The sequence below is a fragment of the Symphalangus syndactylus genome, chromosome 1 (genome assembly GCF_028878055.3).
Source record: "Symphalangus syndactylus isolate Jambi chromosome 1, NHGRI_mSymSyn1-v2.1_pri, whole genome shotgun sequence".
NCBI classification, from domain to species: Eukaryota; Metazoa; Chordata; class Mammalia; order Primates; family Hylobatidae; genus Symphalangus; species Symphalangus syndactylus.
The window spans coordinates 96199510-96221403 of record NC_072423.2 but is presented as its reverse complement, the minus strand read 5'-3'; the positions used below and the strand labels follow the sequence as shown (position 1 = coordinate 96221403).

The following is a 21894-nucleotide window of genomic DNA, read 5'->3' as shown; positions in this document are numbered from 1 at the left end:
GCTGAACTGTGGAGGGCGGGGAGCTCCCAAGTGGATTTCAGGGACAACTGCCCCCTGACCCCGGCCACCCTGTCTGCTACAGTGCCTGAGATTCCACCAAGACACTCCTCGTCTAAGGCTAAGGCATAGTCTACACAGCACAGAGCCTTGCCTCTGCATTCCAGCCGGCTCTGCCTTTCACTGTGGGCCTGGGTGAGGTCCTTGTCGTCACTGAGCCTCTGTGTCTCTAACAGGGATATCAGGGGCCACCTGCAGAGAGAGGGCCTGGGGGCTGGGGGGTCTGGGAAAGGGTTTTGTAAACTACAGGTAAGGAGGCTATGATTAAGTTGCAAGTACCCCAGCGGGTTGAGGAGGAGTGGGCAGAGGAGGCTCTGGAGTGCTCTCTAACTCACAGGAGTCCGGCTATTGCCTCATCCACACACTGAGGGGCTGGTACAGGATTGGGGGTAGAGTGGGGAAGGAGCAGGAGAAAGCACTCCCAGGGGGCTGTCCAGGGGGGAGCTGCCAGTGGTCGGGGCAGGGGTAAACCTTGGGTCTGCCATGGATAGTAAGGCTTTCTGCAAGTTCCTGCTCCTCCTGAGCCTCAGTTTCCCCCAGAGAAACGACAGATAAGGGTCTGGGCCACCATGAGTCCCTCTTCCAGGGGATAGGCTCCTTGGGAGAAGGACAGGTCTGCCCAGGACCCAGGACCTGGCGCTTGCCACATAGACGCAGCCTGTGGCCGTGTCGCAAGAACATTCCAAACCCAGAGTCTGACGGGTGACTCCACTGACACCCCACCCAATGGCCACCTCTGGAACCTGGGCCTGCAGATGCCTCCCATCCATATGGAGTCCTGCCGTGTTCCCCATTGAAGGGAGGGCACCTGGGAATGGGCACTGCGGGACACACGCCTGTGTCGGAACCAGCCCTGTTGCCCTGGCGATGGCTCAGGTCCTGGGCACCCAAGGGGGCTATTAGTAAGTGTGGGAGGGGGTTTCCATGGTGGCAGTCCTGAGGGGGCAGATGCAGGGCTCAGGGAGGGGTGAGGGCCGGCGGGACCTTTCTCCTTTGTCCGCGGCACACTAGGCCTTTGTTCTTGCCTGGGTCCTTTCGACAGATGTGACCAGGACCATGGGTGCGGGGAGGACTTGAGTTAGAGTCCCCCATCCCAGCGAGTACTGAACCACCCTGGAGGGAGGGGAAGGAGGACAGAAGAGGGGGTAGAGCCCCTGGACTCACCCTCCACTGGGGCGCCCTCCTCCTGCAGGTGCAGAAGCCACTCCTGTCCCCAGAGGCTGGGCAGGGCGACTTTCAATTGGCTCTTATTACTGTAAACACCTTCCCTAGCGGCCAGCGGGCAGCCTGGGTGTGTTCCCAGGGCAGGACCAGGAGAGGGCGGGGCTAGGAAGGGCAGGTGAGGGAGGAGGGGAAGGGGCTGCCTGTCTGGGTTTGGGAGGAGGGCATTTGATCCAGCGCCATCCAAGGCATCTGTTCAAAAAGATTTTATTCCTGGTGCCCTCTGGGGTCTCTTGACCCAGCCAACCCCTTCCCTGACTCCTTTGATGCTGGCTTTGGTACTTGTGAGGGCCTGGGCACCAGGACGGTTCCATGGGTCCTCACGTGCCCCACTCTGTGACCCTCCTCCATGCTAGTGCCTGACCCAGTATGCGCCACGGAGGACCTCCTCCTCCCGCACCGCCTGGTCTTTGCCGGGAAGGAAGCCAAGTCCCCGAGTCCCCAGAGTAAAGTGCGGTGCCCATTTGCCGGGCTGGCATCAGCCATCAGGCGATTTTGCCTGGGGGACACTGAGTCCATGGTCCTCTCAGAAGCGGGTGTCCAGGAAGGAGGTGGAGCCTCGTTGGGGCCTGGGGGGCCCCTCGATGGGGGGGCCCCGGGCCCGAGTCAGGAGCCCATGGAAAGTCTTGCCGCGGGTCTGGGGTTTCCGCCGTGGTGGTCTGGGCTCCTCCGGGGGCTGCACCACGATCCGAGGCACCTCAGGCTTGGCGCCTCGTCGCGCCCCTGCCAGCTGCTGGGCCTCGAAGATGGCTTGGGCCCCAGCGAGGCGGACCTGTGGCCGGGGCGGGGGCCCCGGCACGGAATCGGGCAGCTGGGCCAGCTGGGCCTTGATCTCCCGCTGCAGGTCCCGCTCCGACAGCACCACGCTGTGCACCTGTGGGGAGCAGTTGGTGCTGTGTTTGCCCGGCCTCAAGGCAGGGACAGGAAACTGTGAGGTCCCCAGCCCAGGAAGTGGCTGAGGACTGAGGGGCTGACAGCCTCACTGGGGAGCCACAGAAAGCCACTGGAGACCTCAGGTTTTTGTGTTCTCTGAAGCTCAGGGGACAGGAACTAAGTCCCCATTCTCACTTTGGCTTCCTGCTCTGGGACTCAGTTTCCCCCATGCAGCAGGGGCTGGGCAAGTCCGAGGAGAGGCGGGGGCACCCACCTGTGACATGAAGGCCTCCTCCTGCAGCTGCGCGGCAGGGATGGCTCGAAGGGCTCCCAGTGTCTCCAGGAGGCCAGGGCAGGCCCCTCGCTGCTCTGCAGTGCCCAGCGCCAGGCGCACCAGTGTCAGCCCCACACGGAACAGTACTTTGGCACCTGCAAGCCGGGGGCTCGTTCACTGGGAGGCTGGCCCTGCCCCTTCACAGTTCTGCACCCAAACCTGCCCTCAGTCATATGCCTGCCACTCTCCTGCCGCTCTGCCCTCCCTGGTTCAGGAACAGTGACAGGGTGGAGTTGCATTTCGGGTAACACAGGCCACTGCACTGGCCAAGTTAGCCTCAAGAGCCACAGATGCTTTGGAGAAGAGTTAATATCTTGTGAATTTGGTTACTGTCGCCTCCCATCCCCACCCCTGCCAGAATGAAGGTCTTGATCACTTGATGCTCAGATGCCATCCACATCTGGAGCCAGCAAGCACCCAGCAGGTGCCTGTGGGCTCCGGGGAGGAGCACCTCCTACTCTCCCTGAGCCAGTCAGGCCTTCACGTGCTATGATCACCCAGCTCCTGCCCCAGGCGGCATCCGGGTGACAGGTGATGTGCCACCAGGCACAGGGCAATCACCTTCAGCACACCTGGTCACATGACTCGAGGCTCCAAAAGGGAACCCCGAAGCTGGTGAGCTAGCTCCCCGCCCACACCCCAAGGCTCCAGTCCCCTCCAAGCCACCAGCTTCCTGCCAGGAGCCCAGGGCTACTGATGCCTTCACACCAAGCCCTCCCTGGGCCTCAGCTTGCTCATCTCCATGAGGAAAGGTCAGGTGGAGCCCTTTAAGGGCCTTTCCAACTTGGATCTGTGACCCTCTGATCCTAGAAAGATCCTAGGCAGAACTGCTCTTCCCTAAGCCAGGAGCATAGCACTCGGTGTACACTCCCCACAGTGTGAGCTTGGGCTAGTCCTGGAGCCTCAAAATCCCTTCCTGGCAGCCTCTGATCTGAGAAGAGCCACCAGGGGACCAGCGAGGTTGAGTGATGACAGTGACTGTCAAGGAACAATCACTACTCATACTATTGTCCTTCTGATAAAGGGAGCCTGTGTAGTGTTTGCCCTCAGGTGGGCAGGTCAGGCCCTGCCCAGCTCTGCCCAGCCCTGCTGTCGCGGTCTGAGGCTGGCTGGGAGGTGACCGCATGGATAGTGACTTGGACACCGGTGGCCAGAACTCTAAGCCAGCCAGTGGTCCTCCGCTGTGTGGAGGGCAGGAAGCCGGCTGAGCACACGACAGGTGTTCAGTATGCAGAGTATGCATATGCTGACTGATTTCTACCACGTTTTAAGGTGCAACCTCCAGACCTCACATATAGAACAGAATGCAGGTGGGTTACCAATGGCAGTATCAAGGCAGAGTCCCAAAGACACAGGGAGTGCAGCTTGCTTCTGCTCCGACTCCCCTCCTGTTCTTGGCCTGGCCCCCAGCCTCCACCTCTCTGGCTTCATGGCTCCAAGCCCTCCCTCTTTCGTAGACTGTAGCCTGGCCCCTGGGGACAGTGGCCTCTCTGGCCCCAGACCTCCACAGGCACCCCTGTGGGTCCTCTTCCTGCACAGAGCAGCCAGAATGAGCTTAAATGCAGCCATCGCCCCTGCACTCCCCTGACACTCCCTGTCACATCCCTAGTTTTATTTTCTTCGTGACACTTCTGACAATCTATAAATATCTTGTGAATTTGGTTACTGTCGCCACCCATCCCCACCCCCATCAGAATGAAGGTCTCCATCACTTGATTCCCAGCTGCAGATCCACGTCTGGAGCCAGTGAGCACCCAGCAGGTGCCTGCGGGCTCTGGGGAGGAACGCCTCCTACTGTCCCTGAGAAGCTCAGGCCTCTGTGTGCTGTGATCACCCAGCTCCTGCCCCATCTGCCTCCTCTGGAAGCCTCCCTGGCCCAGCTCTGCACCAGGCGGTGCCTGGGTGATGGGTGATGGGTGATGTAGTGCCAGGCACCAGGCCACCACCTTCGGTACACCCAGTCCTGTGATTTGAGGCTCAAAAAGGGAACCCTGGAGCTGGTGAGCTGCCTCCCCACCCACGCCCCAAGGCTCCTGCCCCAGCCACTGGCTGCCCCACTCACCCTCACTGAGGAAGGCATCCCAGACACGCAGCACTGTGGGAAAGGGCAGGGAGCGGGCGAAGAGACACAGGAACCACTCGGGCAGGTACAGCAGGGGCCCGACGCCCACCTGCTGCAGGTGCTTGTGCACGTGCGGAAGCAGCCGCCGCAGCAGGGCCATGAACACCTCAGCGTCCAGCCGCACAGCCTCCTGTGGCCACGTCCATCAGCAGGCCAGCACCGTCACCCCCAGAGCCCAGGCTCAACCTTCCTCAGTCCCCAGACCCCCACCCACTCACCGGGCCCCTGCCCCTCCTTCCTCCAGCCCCCATGTCAGCCTCTCACCATGTGGGGCCCGTAGTACCCAGGGAGATAGACCTCACAGATCTGCACCAGGCACCAGAAGGCCTCCTGGGGAAGGGGCAGGGCACAGGTCTGTAAGTGCTCACCAAGGAAGGGACCGCAGAGGGGAAGGCAGGACAGGGGAACGGAGTGAAGGGGAGGGCCTGGGCACCACAGGAGCCTGGACTCAGGGCCACTCCCAACCTGCTCAGTTCCTGGAAGCCCTTCCCAAAAACCCCCTCCTCTGCCAAAGACAGGGTGTGCTGAGGGGTTTAGAGTGTTGGAAATCACAGGGCTCATGGTGTTAGATTTGAAGGTCACAGGGTTGGGGTTCACTGGCCAAGGGTTGGGAGTGTCCCAAAGTTCAAGTCCTGGGTTTCTGGGGTCTTTGGGGTTGGGGTCACAGTCCCCAAGTTCAGAATCAGGAGTCATGGGGTCAAGGTGATAACATCCAGATTCCTAGATGACTGGGGTCAAGGCTGGGGTCAAGGGTCCCAGGTTCCTGGAGTCAAGGTCATTAGGCTTGAAGGTCACTGAGGCTGGCAGTCATGAGGACCTGGGTCACTAGGACAGGGTCCAGGAATCAAGGATCGCAGGTTTCTGAGGCCACAGTTCCTGGGGATGGGGTTCCCTGGGCCTAGGTCACTAGGGTTCCTGGAGCAGGGTCAAGGTCACTCACCTCCGGGGGCAGGTGCATGAGCAGCACAGCAGCCACGGGCCCCTGGGCCTGGCAGTAGCCCTGCTCCGGTCGATACAGGGTGTAGGCCTTGAGCACCTGCAGGAGCCCCTGCTGCCTGTGCCGGAAGACCCCATAAGGGGCCAGTCCTGCAGGCACCCCCTTCTCCACCCTCTGGGGGCCTCTGCCCCGGCCTCAGCCTCCCTGGGCCTTGCTGGGTCCCCTGAGATGCAAGACTGTAGAGCTGGGCTGGGGAAAGTGGGCTGGAGCACCTGGGGCTTGTGGGGCTGGGGGTCCCTGGGCATCACCGGCCTCGTACCCATGGCCCTGAGGTGACACAAACATCTCATGCAGAGGGAACTGGCGGTGCAGGTCCCTGCCAATGGTCTCCATCCACTGTGGGTCTCCAGGGGCCTCTGCCAGCTCCTGTGGATAGCCGGGAAGGTGGGTGTGAGGGTTCGGTGTGGTGAGGGTTTCTGGGTAGGGGAATTGGGGCCCCTGCCCACTCCCTCACCTGATAGGTGCCAGGGCTGTTCTTCTGGCACACATGGGCCCCACACAACAGGGGCCAGCACCGGGCACGCAGGGCAGACGGGATGCCTTTCCGGCATTGCATCTTTACCTGTGGGTGAGGCCAAGGGCTCCACTAGGCAGCCTCCATAGTTCCTGCTGGCAGGCCCCAGGCACAGCTCATCAGCAGGCAGGGGCCCACTTTGGGTGGCAGGGAGCAAAGACAGGAGATGCTGGGACATAGGGTGGGTGCATTTTGCCAAGATGTGGGCTGAGGCAGAGAGGAATGAGCCACGGAGGCCAAGTGGGGCCCCTGTCCCCCCTCACCTTCTTGTACCGCCGGGACATGGTTTTCTCCCAGTGCGAGGTCATCTCCACCCACTTCATCTCCCGTTGGCGGATGAGGTCTGCAGGTGGCTGGCCTGGCCTGGGGGTGCATGGCACAGGTATCCAGGCGCTGGGCAGCTGTTACCCAAGGCCAACACTGCTACCCTCCAGGCTATCCAGGTGAACCCAGCTCCTGGCCCTAGGGATCTCTGGGAGCCCTGTGGGGTGACCTGTGACCCAGAAGCTGCCAATGCTTGTCACGGGGACAGGAAAGGATGTGGCTTCGACGTGGGCAGAAGCAGGAGACTGAAGGGGTGAGTGGGTGTGTGTTGGGGGAGGGGCTGGTTGGCTGTCACCCAGGACAGGGACACAGACAATTCATAGGGGAAGCTGGCTGGAGAGAGCCCTGGACTGGAAGCCTGAAGTCCTGAGTTTGAGTCTGGGTCTGTGTCTGATCTCCTGTGTCACCTGGGGCAAGTTTCTGTCTATATCTGGACTTGTGTTTCTGTCTGTATCTTGGGGAAAGGGGGAAGGAGGAGGTATGGGTTCTGTGATTTGGATCTGGGATTCCTGAGCCAGAGATTCAAAGGGGAAGGATGTTTTGCCCCAGTGGTGGGTGCAAACCCTCGGAGGCTGGAGGTAAGAGACGTACAGAGGCCTCCCCCGACCCTTCCCACCTTAGGGTTCCACCTGGTGCCTGCGGAGGGGTGCTACTGGCTGAGTCCCCCTCCCAATCCCTACCACCAGACCCTCCCAGCCTCCCTCCAGAATTCAGCCCTCAGCCCCCCGTCCTCTGTCCCAGCATCCCACCATCCCTCACCCTGCCCCCTTACCCTGGCTCTGCCGAGCTGCCCCCAATGAATCCATAGCGGTCGGCCTGGCGATATGGGCCAGGCCCGCTGAGCTCTGAGTCGGACCCCAAAGAGCTGGAGTCATCCTGCAGCTCGGGAGGCTGCACCAGGTCCTCCCCCAGGGCCTGGGCCATGGTACCTGGGGCCTTCGATGCCACAGGCAGAGCAAGTGGGGAGAACCAGTGTGAGGGGCCACTCCCGGCCAGCCTGGGGCCTGGCTGTGGGGTCAGAGGGGGGAGGTTTCAGGGTATCTCACCAAGCCCCCTATGTCTCCTCTTTCATGGGGGCGGGGGCTAGGCCCTGCCCTGACAGAAAAGCCAGGCCTCTGTCCGGAGACCCAGCCCCAGGCCCAGCCCCCGTCCCCACCAGCCCAGCTCACCTCCCGCAGCACCTCACCTCCTCCTCTCACTTCCTCCTCCTCCTCACACAGCTTCGGCAACCGCTGGGGGCCCCTCCCAAGGGTGGGGGGTGTCACCTCTTCCTCTCTGAGGCTCTTCCTGCCTGCCCCAGTGCCCCTGAGCTGTGGGCTCCTCCCACCTTCCCCATTGCCCCAGTGACTGCAGGCTTGAGTTCCTGTGCTGGTGTGGAGGGCCCAGGACTGTTAGACACAGGGGCCGGGCCACCTCCAGTTCTTTTGTTTGTTTCTTTTGAGACAGAGTCTTGCTCTGTTGCTCAGGCTGGAGTGCAGTGGCGCAGTCTCAGCTCACTGCAACCTCTGCCTCCCAGATTCAAGTGATTCTCCTGTCTCAGCCCCCCAAGTAGCAGGGACTACAGACATGGGCTACCATGCCCGGCTAATTTTTGTATTTTTAGTAGAGACAGGGTTTTGCCACATTGGTCAAACTCTTGACCTCAGGTGATCCACCCACCTCAGCCTCCCAAAGTGCTGGGATTACAGGCATGAGCCACCACGCCTGGCCTTTATGTTTGTTTCTTGAGACAAGGTCTTGCTCTGTCACCCAGGCTGGAGTGTAATGGCACGATCTGGGCTCACTGCAACCTCCACCTCCTGGTCTTAAGAGATCCTCCTGCCTCAGCCTCCCTAGTAGCTGGGACTGCAGGCGTGCACCACCATGTCCAGCTAATTTTTCTATTTTTTATTGAGACAAGGTTTCGCCGTGTTGCCCAGGCTGGACGCAAGAGACCATCCCGCCTTAGCCTCCCAAAGTGCTGGAATTACAGGCCTGAGCCACCACGGCAGGCCCACCTCCAGTTCTGAGGTTACTGGCATGTAAAGCACCCAACTCAGGGTTCCAACAAGAATTAAGGTTCATTTATTGTCTGCTGTTCTTTTTTTTTTTTTTTTTGAGACAGAGTCTCGCACTGTCGCCTGGACTTCACCTCCCAGGTTCAAGCGATTCTCCTGCCTCAGCCTCCCAAGTAGCTGGGATTACAGGCGGCCGCCATCATGCCCAGCTAGCTTTTTGTATTTTTAGAGAGATGGGGTTTCACTATGTTCGCCAGGCTGGTCTTGAACTCCCGACCTCAAATGATCCACCTGCCTCAGCCTCCCAAAGTGTTGGGATTACAGGCGTGAGCCACTGCGCCCAGCCAGGTCTGCTCATAAAGTAATTATTTTTATGTGCACACCTTGCAATATTACTGTGCTACTCAAAAGCTAATTATGGGGCCAGGCTTGTTGGCTCACGCCTGTAATCCTAGCACTTTGGGAGGTCGAGGTGGGTGGATCACTTGAGGTTAGGAGTTCAAGGCCACCTGGCCAACATGGCGAAACCCCACCTCTGCTAAAAATACAAAAATTAGCTGGGCACAGTGGCGCACGCCTGTAATCCCAGCTACTCCAGAGGCTGAGGCAGGAGAATCGCTTGAACCCGGGAAGTGAATGTTGCAGTGAGCCAAAGTCGCGCCACTGCACTCCAGCCTGGGCGACAGAGCAAAACTCTCTCAAAAAAAAAAAAAAAAAAAGCGAATTATGGGACTTGTAAGAAAATATTAATTTAGCATGCCCCAAGGACTACAGTGCGCTGGGAATTCAGCCATAGCTGTCTTTGAGTGTGGTCAGCAGCCTAGGGGCCACAGAGACCCACGAAGAAGGGGGGTCCTCCGTGAATGCGAGGTCCAGTTCTTGAACCAGCCTGTTTTATCTCTTGAGCCTCAGTTTCCTTTCCTGCACTTCAAGCAGTTAACCCTCAATGCCTAGCAGCCGGTTATTAATATGTTCACAACACCCTCCACCCAGGGAAGGGGTGGGAAAGTCTGTTCGGCTTTTGAAAGAGAAAAACAACTTCCACAGCCCTTCCGGCCCCACATCCTCTGAACAGGGCTGGGCACCTCCTCTGGGGCGTGACCAACTTGGTCACGCCCCCGGCAGACCCCGCCCCCACCCATCGCCGAGGCCCCGCCCCCCGTGCCGCCGCGCCTCACGTCCAGCGGGGGCGCTAGAGCGCGGGGGACTGGGCGGGGCGGGCCCGGGAGGCCCGGAGGCGGGGCCGCGGGCCGGGGGCGGACTGGGGCGGGCGGAAGGAGAGCCAGGCCGGAAGGAGGCTGCCGGAGGGCGGGAGGCAGGAGCGGGCCAGGAGCTGCTGGGCTGGAGCGGCGGCGCCGCCATGTCCGACAGCGAGAAGCTCAACCTGGACTCGATCATCGGGCGCCTGCTGGAAGGTTGGTCGGGGCGGGGGAGGCCCGCGTCCGCCGCGCCCCGGCCTCCTGCCCGGCCCGGAAGTGGCGCGCGGGCGGGCCCCCGGGGCCAGCTTAGACTGGGCGGGGACGGGCCGCGAGGTTCCGTGGCCTCAGCTGCCCCCCCGCGGACGCGCCTGAGAGGTCCGGGGCCAGCTCCGAGGCGCGGAGCAGCCCCCTCTCCCCGGCTGGGGGCGCACGGGTTGCCTGGGCTCTTGGGGCGAGGGAGAAACCCGGGAAGCCCGGTCCAGGAAGGGGTCCTGCGCTGTGAGGTTTTGGGTGGCAGCCCCCTGCGCACGACAGTCGCCTCCCGAGGCGCTGAGGGTAGCTGGGGGCTTCCCCTGGGAGGCTTCACAGCTGCCTGTGGGCAAGGAGGGGCCGAGGAGGCCTAGGCGCCCCCAGAGGTATCCATGGGGCCACCCGTGTCGCCCACCCTCCTCCTGTCAGGGTCCAGGGTCCTGAAACCCCATTGCGCCCCCAGTGCAGGGCTCGCGGCCTGGCAAGAATGTACAGCTGACAGAGAACGAGATCCGCGGTCTGTGCCTGAAATCCCGGGAGATTTTCCTGAGCCAGCCCATTCTTCTGGAGCTGGAGGCACCCCTCAAGATCTGCGGTGAGCCCCCAGCCCAGGTCCCCTTGCCTTCCTAAAAGTGGCACTGGACCCCACAGAGCTCCTGGAGCCCCCCTCCCTTGAGCCCAGTCCTGGCCCTGGGTTCAGGTCTAGACCCTGCATCTAGCTTACCCGGTTCCCTGGGTCACAGGTGACATACACGGCCAGTACTACGACCTTCTGCGACTATTTGAGTATGGCGGTTTCCCTCCCGAGAGCAACTACCTCTTTCTGGGGGACTATGTGGACAGGGGCAAGCAGTCCTTGGAGACCATCTGCCTGCTGCTGGCCTATAAGATCAAGTACCCCGAGAACTTCTTCCTGCTCCGTGGGAACCACGAGTGTGCCAGCATCAACCGCATCTATGGTTTCTACGATGAGTGTGAGTGGTCTGAGCATCTGGGGCTCCCTGGGTCCTGAACCGCACTCCTTGCCATTCAGTGGGACCTTCACATTGGCCTGATATCTGACAGACACTTGCTAGACTATGCGCTCCATGAAGGCAGGGCCCAGGTCCGTTCTCGTGCCTGCCCTGCCCCTCCTGGCATGGGGTCTGGGGAATGGTTGCTGACTGAAGGGCTGCCCAGATTCTAGTGCTTTCCCCCAGGGCCCTGCCTGGTGACACTCCCCCTACATTTGCTACTAAGCACTTAGGATGTTTGCAGATGGGCTCTGCTGTCCAGAAGCTGAGATAAACCAGACCTGGACCTGGCCCGGCTTGCTGGTGGGGGCATTCGAGGAGAGACAACCCTGAGGCTGGTCCAGATTGGAACTCAGTTTCCAGTGGACTCAGTGCTTTAGAATTACTTCTGGCAGGCCGAGGCGGGAAGATCACTTGGACCCAGAAGCTCCCAAGTTACAGTGAGCTATGATCTTGCCACTGCACTCCAGCCTGGGTGACAGAGCAAGACCCTGTTTCTTTACTTTTTTGAGACGGAGTTTCACTCTTGTTGCCTAGGCTAGAGTGCAATGGCGTGATCTCGGCTCACCACAACCTCTGTCTCCCGGGTTCAAGCGATTCTCCTGCCTCAGCCTCCCAAGTAGCTGGGATTACAGGCATGCACCACCACGCCTGGCTGATTTTTTTGTATTTTAGTAGAGACGGGGTTTCTCCATGTTGGTCAGGCTGGTCTCAAACTTCTGACCTCAGGTGATCCGCCCGCCTCGGCCTCCCAAAGTGCTGGGATTACAGGTGTTAGCCACCGTGCCCGGCCAGATCCTGTTTCTTTAAATTAAAAATTAAAAAGTAACTAGATTGCTCCTGGAAGGCTGACAGGCGGCTGGGGTGGGGGGTGGTTTGCATCGGTGCCTGACTCTCTCCTCTCAGCTGCGGCTGAATAGCCCAGGGACCTCGGCTGAGGGTGGGGTAGGCAGGCACCTCACAGCTACCTCCCCCCGGGCAGGCAAGAGACGCTACAACATCAAACTGTGGAAAACCTTCACTGACTGCTTCAACTGCCTGCCCATCGCGGCCATAGTGGACGAAAAGATCTTCTGCTGCCATGGAGGTGAGGGAGGGGATGGCTGGGGAGGAGGAGCCCTGGCCACATCCCCTGGCACCCGGCAGCTCTCCTTAGGTCTCATCTGGGAAGCCACTCCTTCCAGGAAGTGTTTCCCATACCCCACTGCGCTGGGCTGCACTCACTTCCTTGACGCGCGTCCTACATGGGGTGGGCTAGTCTCCTTTCTCCAGGGAGCTCTGTGCTCCTGAGGGCAGGGGTGCCTTTGTGCCTATTTGGGAGCTTGAAAAAGCTGAGGGGAAGGGGATGACTTCTGCCTGTCTAGGCGCCCAGGAGACCAGTGGCGGGACCAGGAGGGTGGTGGGAAAGGTGAGGCTCATTGGCCAAGGCTTCCTGGAGGGAGGATGTCCTTGTTTGAGGAAGTGACCTTCCCCCTGGCCCCCCAGGCCTGTCCCCGGACCTGCAGTCCATGGAGCAGATTCGGCGGATCATGCGGCCCACAGACGTGCCTGACCAGGGCCTGCTGTGTGACCTGCTGTGGTCTGACCCTGACAAGGACGTGCAGGGCTGGGGCGAGAACGACCGTGGCGTCTCTTTTACCTTTGGAGCCGAGGTGGTGGCCAAGTTCCTCCACAAGCATGACTTGGACCTCATCTGCCGAGCACACCAGGTGGGCTGGTGGCTCCGGCCTGCGGCGGGGAAAGGGGAGGGCAGTGCCTGCACTCGGGACTGACTGCTCCCATCCTCGCCCAGGTGGTAGAAGATGGCTACGAATTCTTTGCCAAGCGGCAGCTGGTGACACTTTTCTCAGCTCCCAACTACTGTGGCGAGTTTGACAACGCTGGCGCCATGATGAGCGTGGACGAGACCCTCATGTGCTCCTTCCAGGTGAGTGTGGGGAGGAAAGGAACCGCTAGGCCCTGTGGCTCAGCCCCATGAGCCTGACCAAGCCTGTCTCTTTTAGATCCTCAAGCCCGCCGACAAGAACAAGGGGAAGTACGGGCAGTTCAGTGGCCTGAACCCTGGAGGCCGACCCATCACCCCACCCCGCAATTCCGCCAAAGCCAAGAAATAGCCCCCGTGCACCACCCTGTGCCCCAGATGATGGATTGATTGTACAGAAATCATGCTGCCATGCTGGGGGGGGGGGGTCACCCGGCCCCTCAGGCCCACCTGTCACGGGGAACATGGAGCCTTGGTGTATTTTTCTTTTTTTTTTAATGAATCAATAGCAGCGTCCAGTCCCCCAGGGCTGCTTCCTGCTTGCACCTGCGGTGACTGTGAGCAGAATCCTGGGGCTGAGGCTGCAGCTCAGGGCAACGGCAGGCCAGGTCGTGGGTCTCCAGCCGTGCTTGGCCTCAGGGCTGGCAGCCGGATCCTGGGGCAACCCATCTGGTCTCTTGAATAAAGGTCAAAGCTGGATTCTCGCCATGGCCTCCGTCTCGCGTCTAAAGCACTGCCTGGCAGCTCTTCTGCACAGAGCCGCTTGGGAGGCTGGCCACCGGGCCCCAGCCAGGGCAACCCCAGCCACACACTCGGGTCCGAGGCTCTTAGAATTCCAAGTCAGCGCCAAAGAGTATCAGTAAAGCAGGAAAAACTGTCAGCTCCACGAGGGTCCCAGATGCATGCCCAAGACTTCAGGAAGGAACAGGTCATGATTGGCAGAGAAGCTGGATCACCAGGGGCCAGCAGCACCTACTGTGACATTTTCCTTAGGAAGGTGAGCCTGAGGGAGACAGGATTCCAGCCTTGGCCAGCTGGAGTAGAGCCTGAGACTCAATGGGAAATAAGAGGTAGGAACGTCAGTAGTTCAGGGCCAAGTCTGGAAAATCATGATTGGCTGGGGGTTGTGGGGAGATAACAGGGCCCAGGCCCGACCGCTGTGGGACAGTTTTACAGTGACAGCCAGCTGGGGCCTGCGAGAGGCAGTGAGACAGCTCAGCTCCAGCACGCCCACCTTTCTGATCCCCAGGGCTGAGACCCAGCTCTGCCACTGGCTGGGGCTTCATCTAGTCCAAGGCCTCTGGGTACAGGCTTCAGGTTCTTGGTTCAGCCTTCGCCCTCACTGTCTTCAGCCAGCACAGGGCTGGGGCCCTGGGGGGAGCGTACAGGGGCCAGGATGGAGCCGAAGAACAGTGAGCGGAACTGGAAAGAGAACAAGTGAGTTCTGGAGGCTGCTCCCTTCCCTACCTCCCGCCCCTGCCTCTACCTCCAGTCCCTACCTTCTTGGGTGGGGGAGTCCCAGGCACTGTACTGGGCTCAGCCTCATCTTCCTCCTCGGAGTGGGGGCCGGGGCTCTTGGGGGGCTGGGGGCCAGGTGAAAGGGAAATGGAGGGCAGTGCCCGCGAGCCCTCATTGCCTATGGTGGTTTCCATGGCGATCATGTAAGAGTCAATGTCGTCATTGGCAAAGTCGTCTGGGTGGGGTGCGCTGTGGGCAGAATCGGAGTGTCAGAGAGGAGCAGGGAGGGGATTGGGGGAGCAGAGGCAGGACCCCACCTTGGAGGGCTCGAAGGGAGCTTTGGGGCCCCCTGACCACTGGAGATCTCTTGGTTTTATGACTTCCTGATTTGGCTGGAGAGGAGAGAATGCAGGGGTTAAGTGGTGGCTTCCTGGAGGGGGTGGGCCAGGAATCTTTGATCAGAATTCAGGTAGGGGCCTGAGGGAGGCATCCTGGGGGCTACTTTAGCTCAGCTAGGGGAGAGGAGCAGCAAGTCCTGTGAACTGGGCCACATGGGGCCCAAGCCCCTACCTTCCCAGGGGACAGGAGCTGGAGAGCACAGGAGCCCAGGGACAGGCTGGGCCAGGGGCCAGCCCCAACTTCCTGTGCTGAAAGTGCACTAGGCCGTCCTCCCCAGCCCACCTGCCCTTTCAGCCACCTGCTTCCCCCGGCCCAGGCAGCTCCTGCCTCCCAGCAGCCCTTTCCCTCCTTGGCCTGGGAAGAGGCTCAGAGGGGAGGCCTCAGCCAGAGAAGGAAGCCGGCAGAGCCTTGGGGGTGCTTCCCTGGGTGGGAGGGGTCTCTGAGTACAGCTAACCAAGAAGGCTGAGTCTGCAGGGCTGGCAGCTGTGAGCACTATAGGGGTAGGGGCTGGGGCCTGACAGAGAGAGGAGGAGTGGGAGGGAAGGGGCGGGAGAGAACACATTGCGGGGAGGTGCAGAAGCTAGGAGTTGCAGTCTCAGGCTGGAGTGCACAGACATGGAGAGAGGAGGAGTTGGGGGGAGGTGCCCTCACCTGTGAGCCTGGAGCTGAGGCACTGGCTGGTGACGCTCTGGGGATCCCAGGTCCTGGGAGTGTGAGTCGGTGTCTGAGAGTGTGGCCAAGACAAAGTGGCCATCCAGCAAAGAGTCCTTGATGGTGAAGATGGCGGGCCTGGGCAGGGGAGGGGGCCCCAAGCTAGGTCATCCCATTCAGCTCCTGGCATCCCAGAGCCCTTCCCTGTCCCAAGGCTGGGAATTACCTGCCTGGAGCATCAAAATGAATGCTAAGATTCAAGTTCGCTGACTCTGCAAAGCTCAGGAGCCCCTGGGAGGAAAGAGGTAGCAGGTGAGGCCCCGGGCTGGGCTGAGCTGGGCAGGAAGGACAGGACGGCGAGCGCCTGGGGGGAACCTCACCCGGAATTCCTTGAGGCAGAAAGTGATGGACACCCCTTCCTGGGCCTGCAGCTGCTGGAAATCCTCCTCTCCAAGGCACATCTCTGTCACCATGGCTTTGGCAGTGCTGTCTGTTGGGGAAGAACAGGAGAAACCTGGGCCCCGCCCCTCTCCCACCTGCCGCTCTGCTGTCCCAGGCCACGTCCAGCCCCCTCACCTGCCTCCTCCTCGTGGTAGCTGCGCAGGATGACCCTGCGGCCACGGCCAATGCCCAGCGTCACTTCAGCCAGCGCAGGAGGGAAGGGCAGAACAGCCTCCCCCAGAACCCTGTGAACAGGGCGGAGCATTACCCCAAATGCTTGGCCCTGCCCAGGGCCTTGCTCTCAGAGGACCTGAGGTGGGGGTGACACATGCACACGCATGCATGTGCGCAGGCGTAGCGCACCGTGGATGAGGCCCAGAGAAGGTGGCAGGGAGGGGGCTGGTTGCAGTGGTCGCTCAAACCTGGCAGGCAGCACTTGACCATGCAGAGCGAGGAGAGAGCCCAGAAGCAGGACATGGCACTCACACCAACCGACAAACCCAGCCTTCAGAAAGAGCCCTGAAATCCTTATCCTCTAAGGATACCCATTGCTATACAGATGAAATCACATCTGGAAATTGCTTCAAGTCAAGTGGTGACGGGGGCTGCGTCTGCTTTTACATATATTTGAAATGATTCATGAGACAGACAGTGCTTGCTTAGGCAGCACATACACTAAAACTGAAACATGCAAAAGATTAGCAAGGCCCCTGTGCAAGGATTAAAAAAACAGTGGCTGGGCGCAGTGGCTCACGCCTGTAATCCCAGCACTTTGGGAGGCTGAAGCAGTGGATCACTTGAGGTCAGGAGTTCAAGACCAGCTTGGCCAACATGGTGAAACCTTGTCTCTACTAAAAATACAAAAATTAGCCCGGCATGGTGGTGCATGCCTGTAATCCCAGCTACTCGGGAGGCTGAGGCAGGAGAATCGCTTGAACCCGGGAGGCAGAGATTGCAGTGAGCCAAGATTGCACTACTTCACTCCGGCCTGGGTGACACAGCGAGACTCCATCTCAAAACAAACAAAACGAGAGAAACAATTGCTCATTTTTTTAAAAAGACACTGGGTGCAGTGGCTGACGCCTGTAACCCCAGGACTTTGGGAGGCTGAGGCGGGCAGATCACCTGATGTCGGGAGTTCAAGACCAGCCTGACCAACATGGAGAAACTCTGTCTGTACTAAAAATACAAAATTAGCTGGGCATGGTGGCGCATGCCTGTAATCTCAGCTACTCAGGAGGCTGAGGCAGGAGAATCACTTGAATTGGGAGGCGGAGGTTGTGGTGAGACGAGATCGTGCCATTGCCTGGGCAACAAGAGCGAGACTCTGTCTCAAAAAAAAAAAAAAAAAAAAAAAAAAAAAACACCACCCTAAATGCAGACCAAGGAATTGGCCCCCGTCTCTCACTACCCAAAAGAGCTCTGAGCAGTGCTGGCTCAAGAGAACCTGGGGAAACAGATGTCAGGACCCAAAGGGACCTTCAGTCACCCTGGGAAATGAGCAGGACCTTGGGCCACTTGAATGCAAGCAGTGACCAGCATGGGGCAGGGGGAGAGCCCACTCCTAAGCTAGTCCTCGCCAGGGACATTTGCTTCCACTGGAGTCCCTGTTTCCCTGGCCCTAGATAGCCCCCTGTGCTCAGACTGCCCAGAACAGCTCCACCCCATAGCTGATTATTCAGCCTCCCTCCAGCCTCCTGCCCTGGCCTTAGGGACTCCTCGATCCTGGGCAGTCAGGAAAAGAGGCTGCCGTTGAATGGGGAACACCTCTGGAAGGATGCCCAGGCCGGAGAAGGGGTCTGAGCCTCTGAGCCACAGGTTATGGGCAGACCTTCAAGGTTACTCAAGCCAGACGACATTTGGTGGCAGGCCAGAAATGTGCTCCCTAGAGGAGGAATTGGAATGGGTTTGAGCAGCCAGAAAGTCAAGTCAGACCTTTGGGATGGAGAATGCAGGCTCCTAACAGTGAGGAGAATGGAGCAAGGAGGCGCCTGCCCCTCCTCCTTGCCACCGTCTGCCTTTAAAGAGCCAGGCAAGGACCTGAGCACATAGCGGGCCATGGGATGTCTTTGAGGTTCACAGAAACTCTGTAGGGAAAATGAAGGAGGTACCTTCTAAAATCAACCCCTTGGGGCCCCAAAGAAGGAAGAGAGAGACCCGGGGCTGAGCTGAGGGCAGGGGTGTGCTCACCGTGCTGGGGCGCGGAGCATGTGGGGGCACGAGGCTGGGTCGAAGACGGCCTGCAGGGACTCACAGTCCTGGAAGGACAGGTTGTGAGTCTTCCGCACCCCTGGATGGGCGATAGGGTCTCAGTGGGCCTTGCCGACCTCCCTGCTGAGGCACCCCTTGGCTGGCTGGCTGCCCACTCACCGAACTTGCAATGCAGCTGGACCACCAGGCGGCTGCTCCGGCCGTTCAGGGAGATGCAGCATTTTTCCACCGTCTTCTCCAGCATGGCCAGTGAGCGGAAGACAGACAGGAAGGACTGCATGGGATAAGACAGCTCAGCCTAGTACCGCATCTCTGTGACAAGCTCTCCTGTCCCATGTAGGCCCACACCCATCATGGGCCCAGCATGTAACTCTGGGAAAAGGGCTCCCACATCACGTGGGGCACTGGCATCCTTCTAGGCCTCATCCAGGCTCTTCCTTATGCTTGGAATGCCTTGAAAGACCTGCTTACCTTTTACCTTTTTTTGTTTTTTTTTTTTTTAGATGGAATCTTGCTCTGTCACCCAGGCTGGAGTGCAGTGGTGCCAGCTCAGCTCACTGCAACCTCCGCCTCCAGGGTTCAAGCAATTCTCCTGCCTCAGCCTCCCAAGCAGCTGGGATTACAGGCGCGTGCCATCACGCCCAGCTAATTTTTGTATTTTTAGTAGAGACGGGGTTTTGCCATGTTGGCCAGGCTGGTCTCGAACTCCTGACCTCGTGATCCGCCTGCCTCGGCCTCCCAAAGTGCTAGGATTACAAGCATGAGCCACCGTGCCCAGCCAAAAGACCTGCTTACCTTTCTTGACGAACTTGAGCGTCACCACCCTCTCAGGTCCCCGCTGTGATGCTTTTACCATGGCCCTCCCTGTGTTTTGCATGGATTGGGCTTGCACGTGTCTCTCTCCCCACTTAGCATCTATTGAGTACCCCAGGGCAGAGGCACAGCTGGTGGAGATTCCTGGGGTGGGGCAGTGCCACTGCTGAGGGAAGGGCCTCACCTTCATCAGGATCTTACAGCGCAGCAGGTCCTGACCAGGGGTGGCTGCCTGGTATTGCTGGAAGAAGAGCGGGGCAAAGAGAAAGCAGGCATAGGCAGAGCGGGAGGAGTTCACCGTCCGGAGGGAGAGCTGGGCCACGAAGAGCAGGAAGAGGGACGTGGTCAGGGGGCAGCCACAGACCCAGCCCTCTGGCTGCTTCTGCTCACACACTTGCCCTATCGTCCTCCCGCTCCGCCACCACCTGCTGAAAAACCCTCCTTCCCCATGAAGCCTTCAGAGTGGCCCCGGCACTGCTGCCGCAGAGGAGGGGTCGCACACCCAGGCCTTCCCCGAGTTTCTGTAAGTGCACGTCACCCCCTGGGAGCTCGCAGGAGGGCAGCTTTCCTCAATTCACACACCCGCCTGGGAAGATGACAGGCGCCAGGCTAAGAAACTGAAACTCTGCCGACAAATCTGCCAGCGGTCATCCCGCCTACTGGGGGCGAGACTTGAGTCCAGGTTACCCGCTCCCGGCTGGAGTCCCACCCGCCCCCCACACCCTAGCCCCTCACTCCGTCCTCCAAGGGTTCCAGGTAGAGCTCGTCCCCGATGCGGGACAGGGAGTGGACGGCCTTGCCGAGCACTGCGGGGAGGAGAGCGGAAGGGGGTTAGGCTAGCGGCTCCGCGGCTCCTGCACCGCCGCTGCCAGGCCGACCTGCACTCACCCTTCACGTTGCCGCCCGTGACCAGGCACTTCATGCTGCCCCAGCGTCCGCCAGCGGCCAACACTGCCCAGCTCTCCGCGACCTCCGGGTCCGGGGTCCCTTCCCGCGCACCGCCCCTGCCGGCCCCGCCCCCGCCTCCCCATTGGTCCACGTGCAGGCGCCTCCATCACGTGAGAAAAACGTTCACAGGCTCCGCCGTCACATGACGGCGCACGTTGCACGGGGTGTCACGTGACCGGGGAGGCCCGCGGCGCCCGCCAGCCAGCTGCTCCTGGCTACCCCGGCACACCTCGGCCTTCCGTGCCCCTGGAGATCGGGGCATTCCGCGGGCCGCGCACCGGATCGCGAAGGTTAGAGAGGACGCAGCTCTGGGGCGCGAGGTCCCTGTGCAGTGGACCGAGTGCTGGACTCGAAGTCGGAGTGTGGGGGCGAGCTCTCTGGGGTCACCCACTTAGTAGAGTTCCCCGGCGTCTGTCGGGGGATACAGGGTGCAAGCAAGACCATCGCACCCACTCTGGGCTGGAGACTCGGACTCCAGCAGCAATCCCCAACTCTAGAAAGAGGTCAAAGCAGCTTGCTTGCAGCAGCCAGGAGTGGGAGGTGGCTGCTCTTTCTGTCTTCGAGGATCCTTTAAGGAAAAACGGCAGTTTCTCCAGGCAGAAAGGGGTAGAACGGTGCCTCTGGCAGAGGGAAGAACAAGAGTAAATGCTCAGCAGTGTGGGCTCCGCCCCCTGGAGAGGGGAGTAGGTCTGTGAGTCTCAGAGAGGCGTAGGGGCCGCCAGATGATGAGGGGCACTGCTGGGACGCTCCGGAAACTGGAAACGTTTTACGAGGGTAGATAGTGGTTATGTGCCTTTTCTTTTTTTTTTTTTTTGAGACATTCTTGCTCTGTCACCCAGGCTGGAGTGCAGTGGCGCGAACACTGCTCACTGCCGCCTGGAACTCCTGGGCTCAAGGGATCCTCCCACCTCAGTCTCCTGAGTATCTGGGACCACAGGCACACCCACCACGCCCGGATTTTTTTTTTTTTTTTTTTTTTTTTTTTAGAGACGGAGTCTTGCCATGTTTCCCAGGCCGGTCTCAACTGTGGGTTTGAAGTTATCTTTCCGCCTTGGCCTCTCAAAGTGGAGTGAGCCACTGCACCGGCCTGTTTTTTGTTTTTGTGTGTGTGTGTGGGGGGGGGGGGTTTGTTTGTTTGTTTGTTTTGAGATAGAGTCTTGCTCTGTCGCCCAGGCTGGAGTACAGTAGCACGATCACGCCTCCCAGGTTCAAGCGATTCTCCTGCCTCAGCCTCCCAAGTAGCTGGGATTACAGGCGCCTGCCACAACGCCTGGCTAATTTTTGTATTTTAGTAGAGACGGGTTTCGCCATGTTGGCCAGGCTGGTCTGGAACTCCTGACCTCAAGTGATCTGCCCGCCTCAGCCTCCCAAAGTGCTGGGATTATAAGCATGGGCCACCGCGCCCAGCCCCGGGCCTGTATTTTTTTTTTTTTTTTTTTGAGACGGGGTCTTGCTCTGTCACCCAGGCTGGAGTGCAGTGGCGCAATCTCGGCTCACTGCAAGCTCCGCCTCCCGGGTTCACGCCATTCTCCTGCCTCAGCCTCTCCGAGTAGCTGGGACTACAGGCGCCCGCCACCACGCCCGGCTAATTTTTTTGTATTTTTAGTAGAGACGGGGTTTCACCGTGGTCTCGATCTCCTGACCTCGTGATCCACCCGCCTCAGCCTCCCAAAGTGCTGGGATTACAGGCGTGAGCCACCGCGCCCGGCTGGGGCCTGTATTTTTAAAAGACCCCAGACTGGCCGGGCATGGTGGCTCATGCCTGTAATCCTACCACTTTGGGAGGCCGAGGCGGGCGGATCACGAGGTCAAGAGATCCAGACCATTCTGGCCAACATGATGAAACCCCGTCTCTACTAAAAGTACAAAAAGTAGCCGGGCATGTTGGCACGCGCCTGTAGTCCCAGCTACTCTGGAGGCTGAAGCAGGAGAATTGCTTGAACCCGGAGGCGGAGGTTGCAGTGAGCCTAGATCGCGCCACTGCACTCTAGCCTGGCAATAGAGCCAGACTGCATCTCAAAAAAACAAAACAAAACAAAAACCCAGACTGTGTGCCAGGTGGAGATGCATCAGCTGGAAGGTCTTCCCTTTCCCCTGGGCTTCCGGGTCCACGTGTGTAAAATATAAGGGAGTTGGCCGGGCGCGGTGGCTCACGCTTGTAATCCCAGCACTTTGGGAGGCCGAGGTGGGCAGATCACGAGGTCAGGAGATTGAGACCACGGTGAAACCCCGTCTCTACTAAAAGTACAAAAAAATTAGCCGGGCGTGGTGGCGGGCGCCTGTAGTCCCAGCTACTCGGAGAGGCTGAGGC

The 21894-nt window shown here is 59.8% G+C and overlaps 3 protein-coding genes across 13 annotated transcripts; 1 reads left to right on the top strand and 2 right to left on the bottom strand.

The window, feature by feature from the left end:
* Nucleotides 1–1469: 1469 nt before the first annotated feature.
* TBC1D10C (TBC1 domain family member 10C) lies at nucleotides 1470–7793 on the bottom strand. Of its 6 annotated transcripts, none has more exons than XM_063643784.1 (10): nucleotides 7629–7793; nucleotides 7215–7450; nucleotides 6382–6481; nucleotides 6059–6166; nucleotides 5864–5970; nucleotides 5548–5662; nucleotides 4872–4937; nucleotides 4548–4737; nucleotides 2426–2580; nucleotides 1470–2152 (listed from the first exon to the last, which is right to left on the bottom strand). In XM_063643784.1, exons 2-10 carry the CDS (start codon nucleotides 7364–7366, stop codon nucleotides 1805–1807), a joined length of 1341 nt encoding a protein of 446 aa, XP_063499854.1. In that variant the 5' UTR covers nucleotides 7367–7450; nucleotides 7629–7793; the 3' UTR covers nucleotides 1470–1804. The 6 variants fall into 6 exon arrangements, with proteins under 6 accessions (XP_063499854.1, XP_055125990.1, XP_063499855.1 ...); XM_055270015.2 differs by having other exon boundaries at nucleotides 7612–7690; XM_063643785.1 differs by lacking the exon at nucleotides 6059–6166 and having other exon boundaries at nucleotides 7629–7733.
* Nucleotides 7794–9689: 1896 nt separating this feature from the next.
* PPP1CA (protein phosphatase 1 catalytic subunit alpha) lies at nucleotides 9690–13366 on the top strand. Of its 2 annotated transcripts, XM_055269997.2 has the most exons (7): nucleotides 9690–9854; nucleotides 10351–10482; nucleotides 10631–10861; nucleotides 11883–11987; nucleotides 12386–12609; nucleotides 12693–12827; nucleotides 12904–13366. In XM_055269997.2, the coding sequence occupies exons 1-7, from the start codon at nucleotides 9800–9802 to the stop codon at nucleotides 13012–13014; spliced, it is 993 nt and encodes a 330-aa protein (XP_055125972.1). In that variant the 5' UTR covers nucleotides 9690–9799; the 3' UTR covers nucleotides 13015–13366. The 2 variants fall into 2 exon arrangements, with proteins under 2 accessions (XP_055125972.1, XP_055125976.1); XM_055270001.2 differs by lacking the exon at nucleotides 10351–10482 and having other exon boundaries at nucleotides 9714–9854.
* Nucleotides 13141–19662, bottom strand: RAD9A (RAD9 checkpoint clamp component A). Of its 5 annotated transcripts, none has more exons than XR_008656442.2 (12): nucleotides 19524–19662; nucleotides 19371–19441; nucleotides 18820–18948; nucleotides 17982–18096; nucleotides 17802–17901; nucleotides 15747–15856; nucleotides 15551–15684; nucleotides 15397–15461; nucleotides 15171–15308; nucleotides 14162–14369; nucleotides 13897–14084; nucleotides 13141–13665 (listed from the first exon to the last, which is right to left on the bottom strand). XR_008656442.2 is itself a non-coding variant. In XM_055270039.2 (11 exons), exons 1-11 carry the CDS (start codon nucleotides 19555–19557, stop codon nucleotides 13989–13991), a joined length of 1200 nt encoding a protein of 399 aa, XP_055126014.1. In that variant the 5' UTR covers nucleotides 19558–19662; the 3' UTR covers nucleotides 13141–13988. The 5 variants fall into 5 exon arrangements, 3 of the variants coding, with proteins under 3 accessions (XP_055126014.1, XP_055126020.1, XP_055126025.1); XR_010121991.1 differs by having other exon boundaries at nucleotides 15551–15660; XM_055270039.2 differs by having other exon boundaries at nucleotides 13141–14084.
* Nucleotides 19663–21894: the final 2232 nt, after the last annotated feature.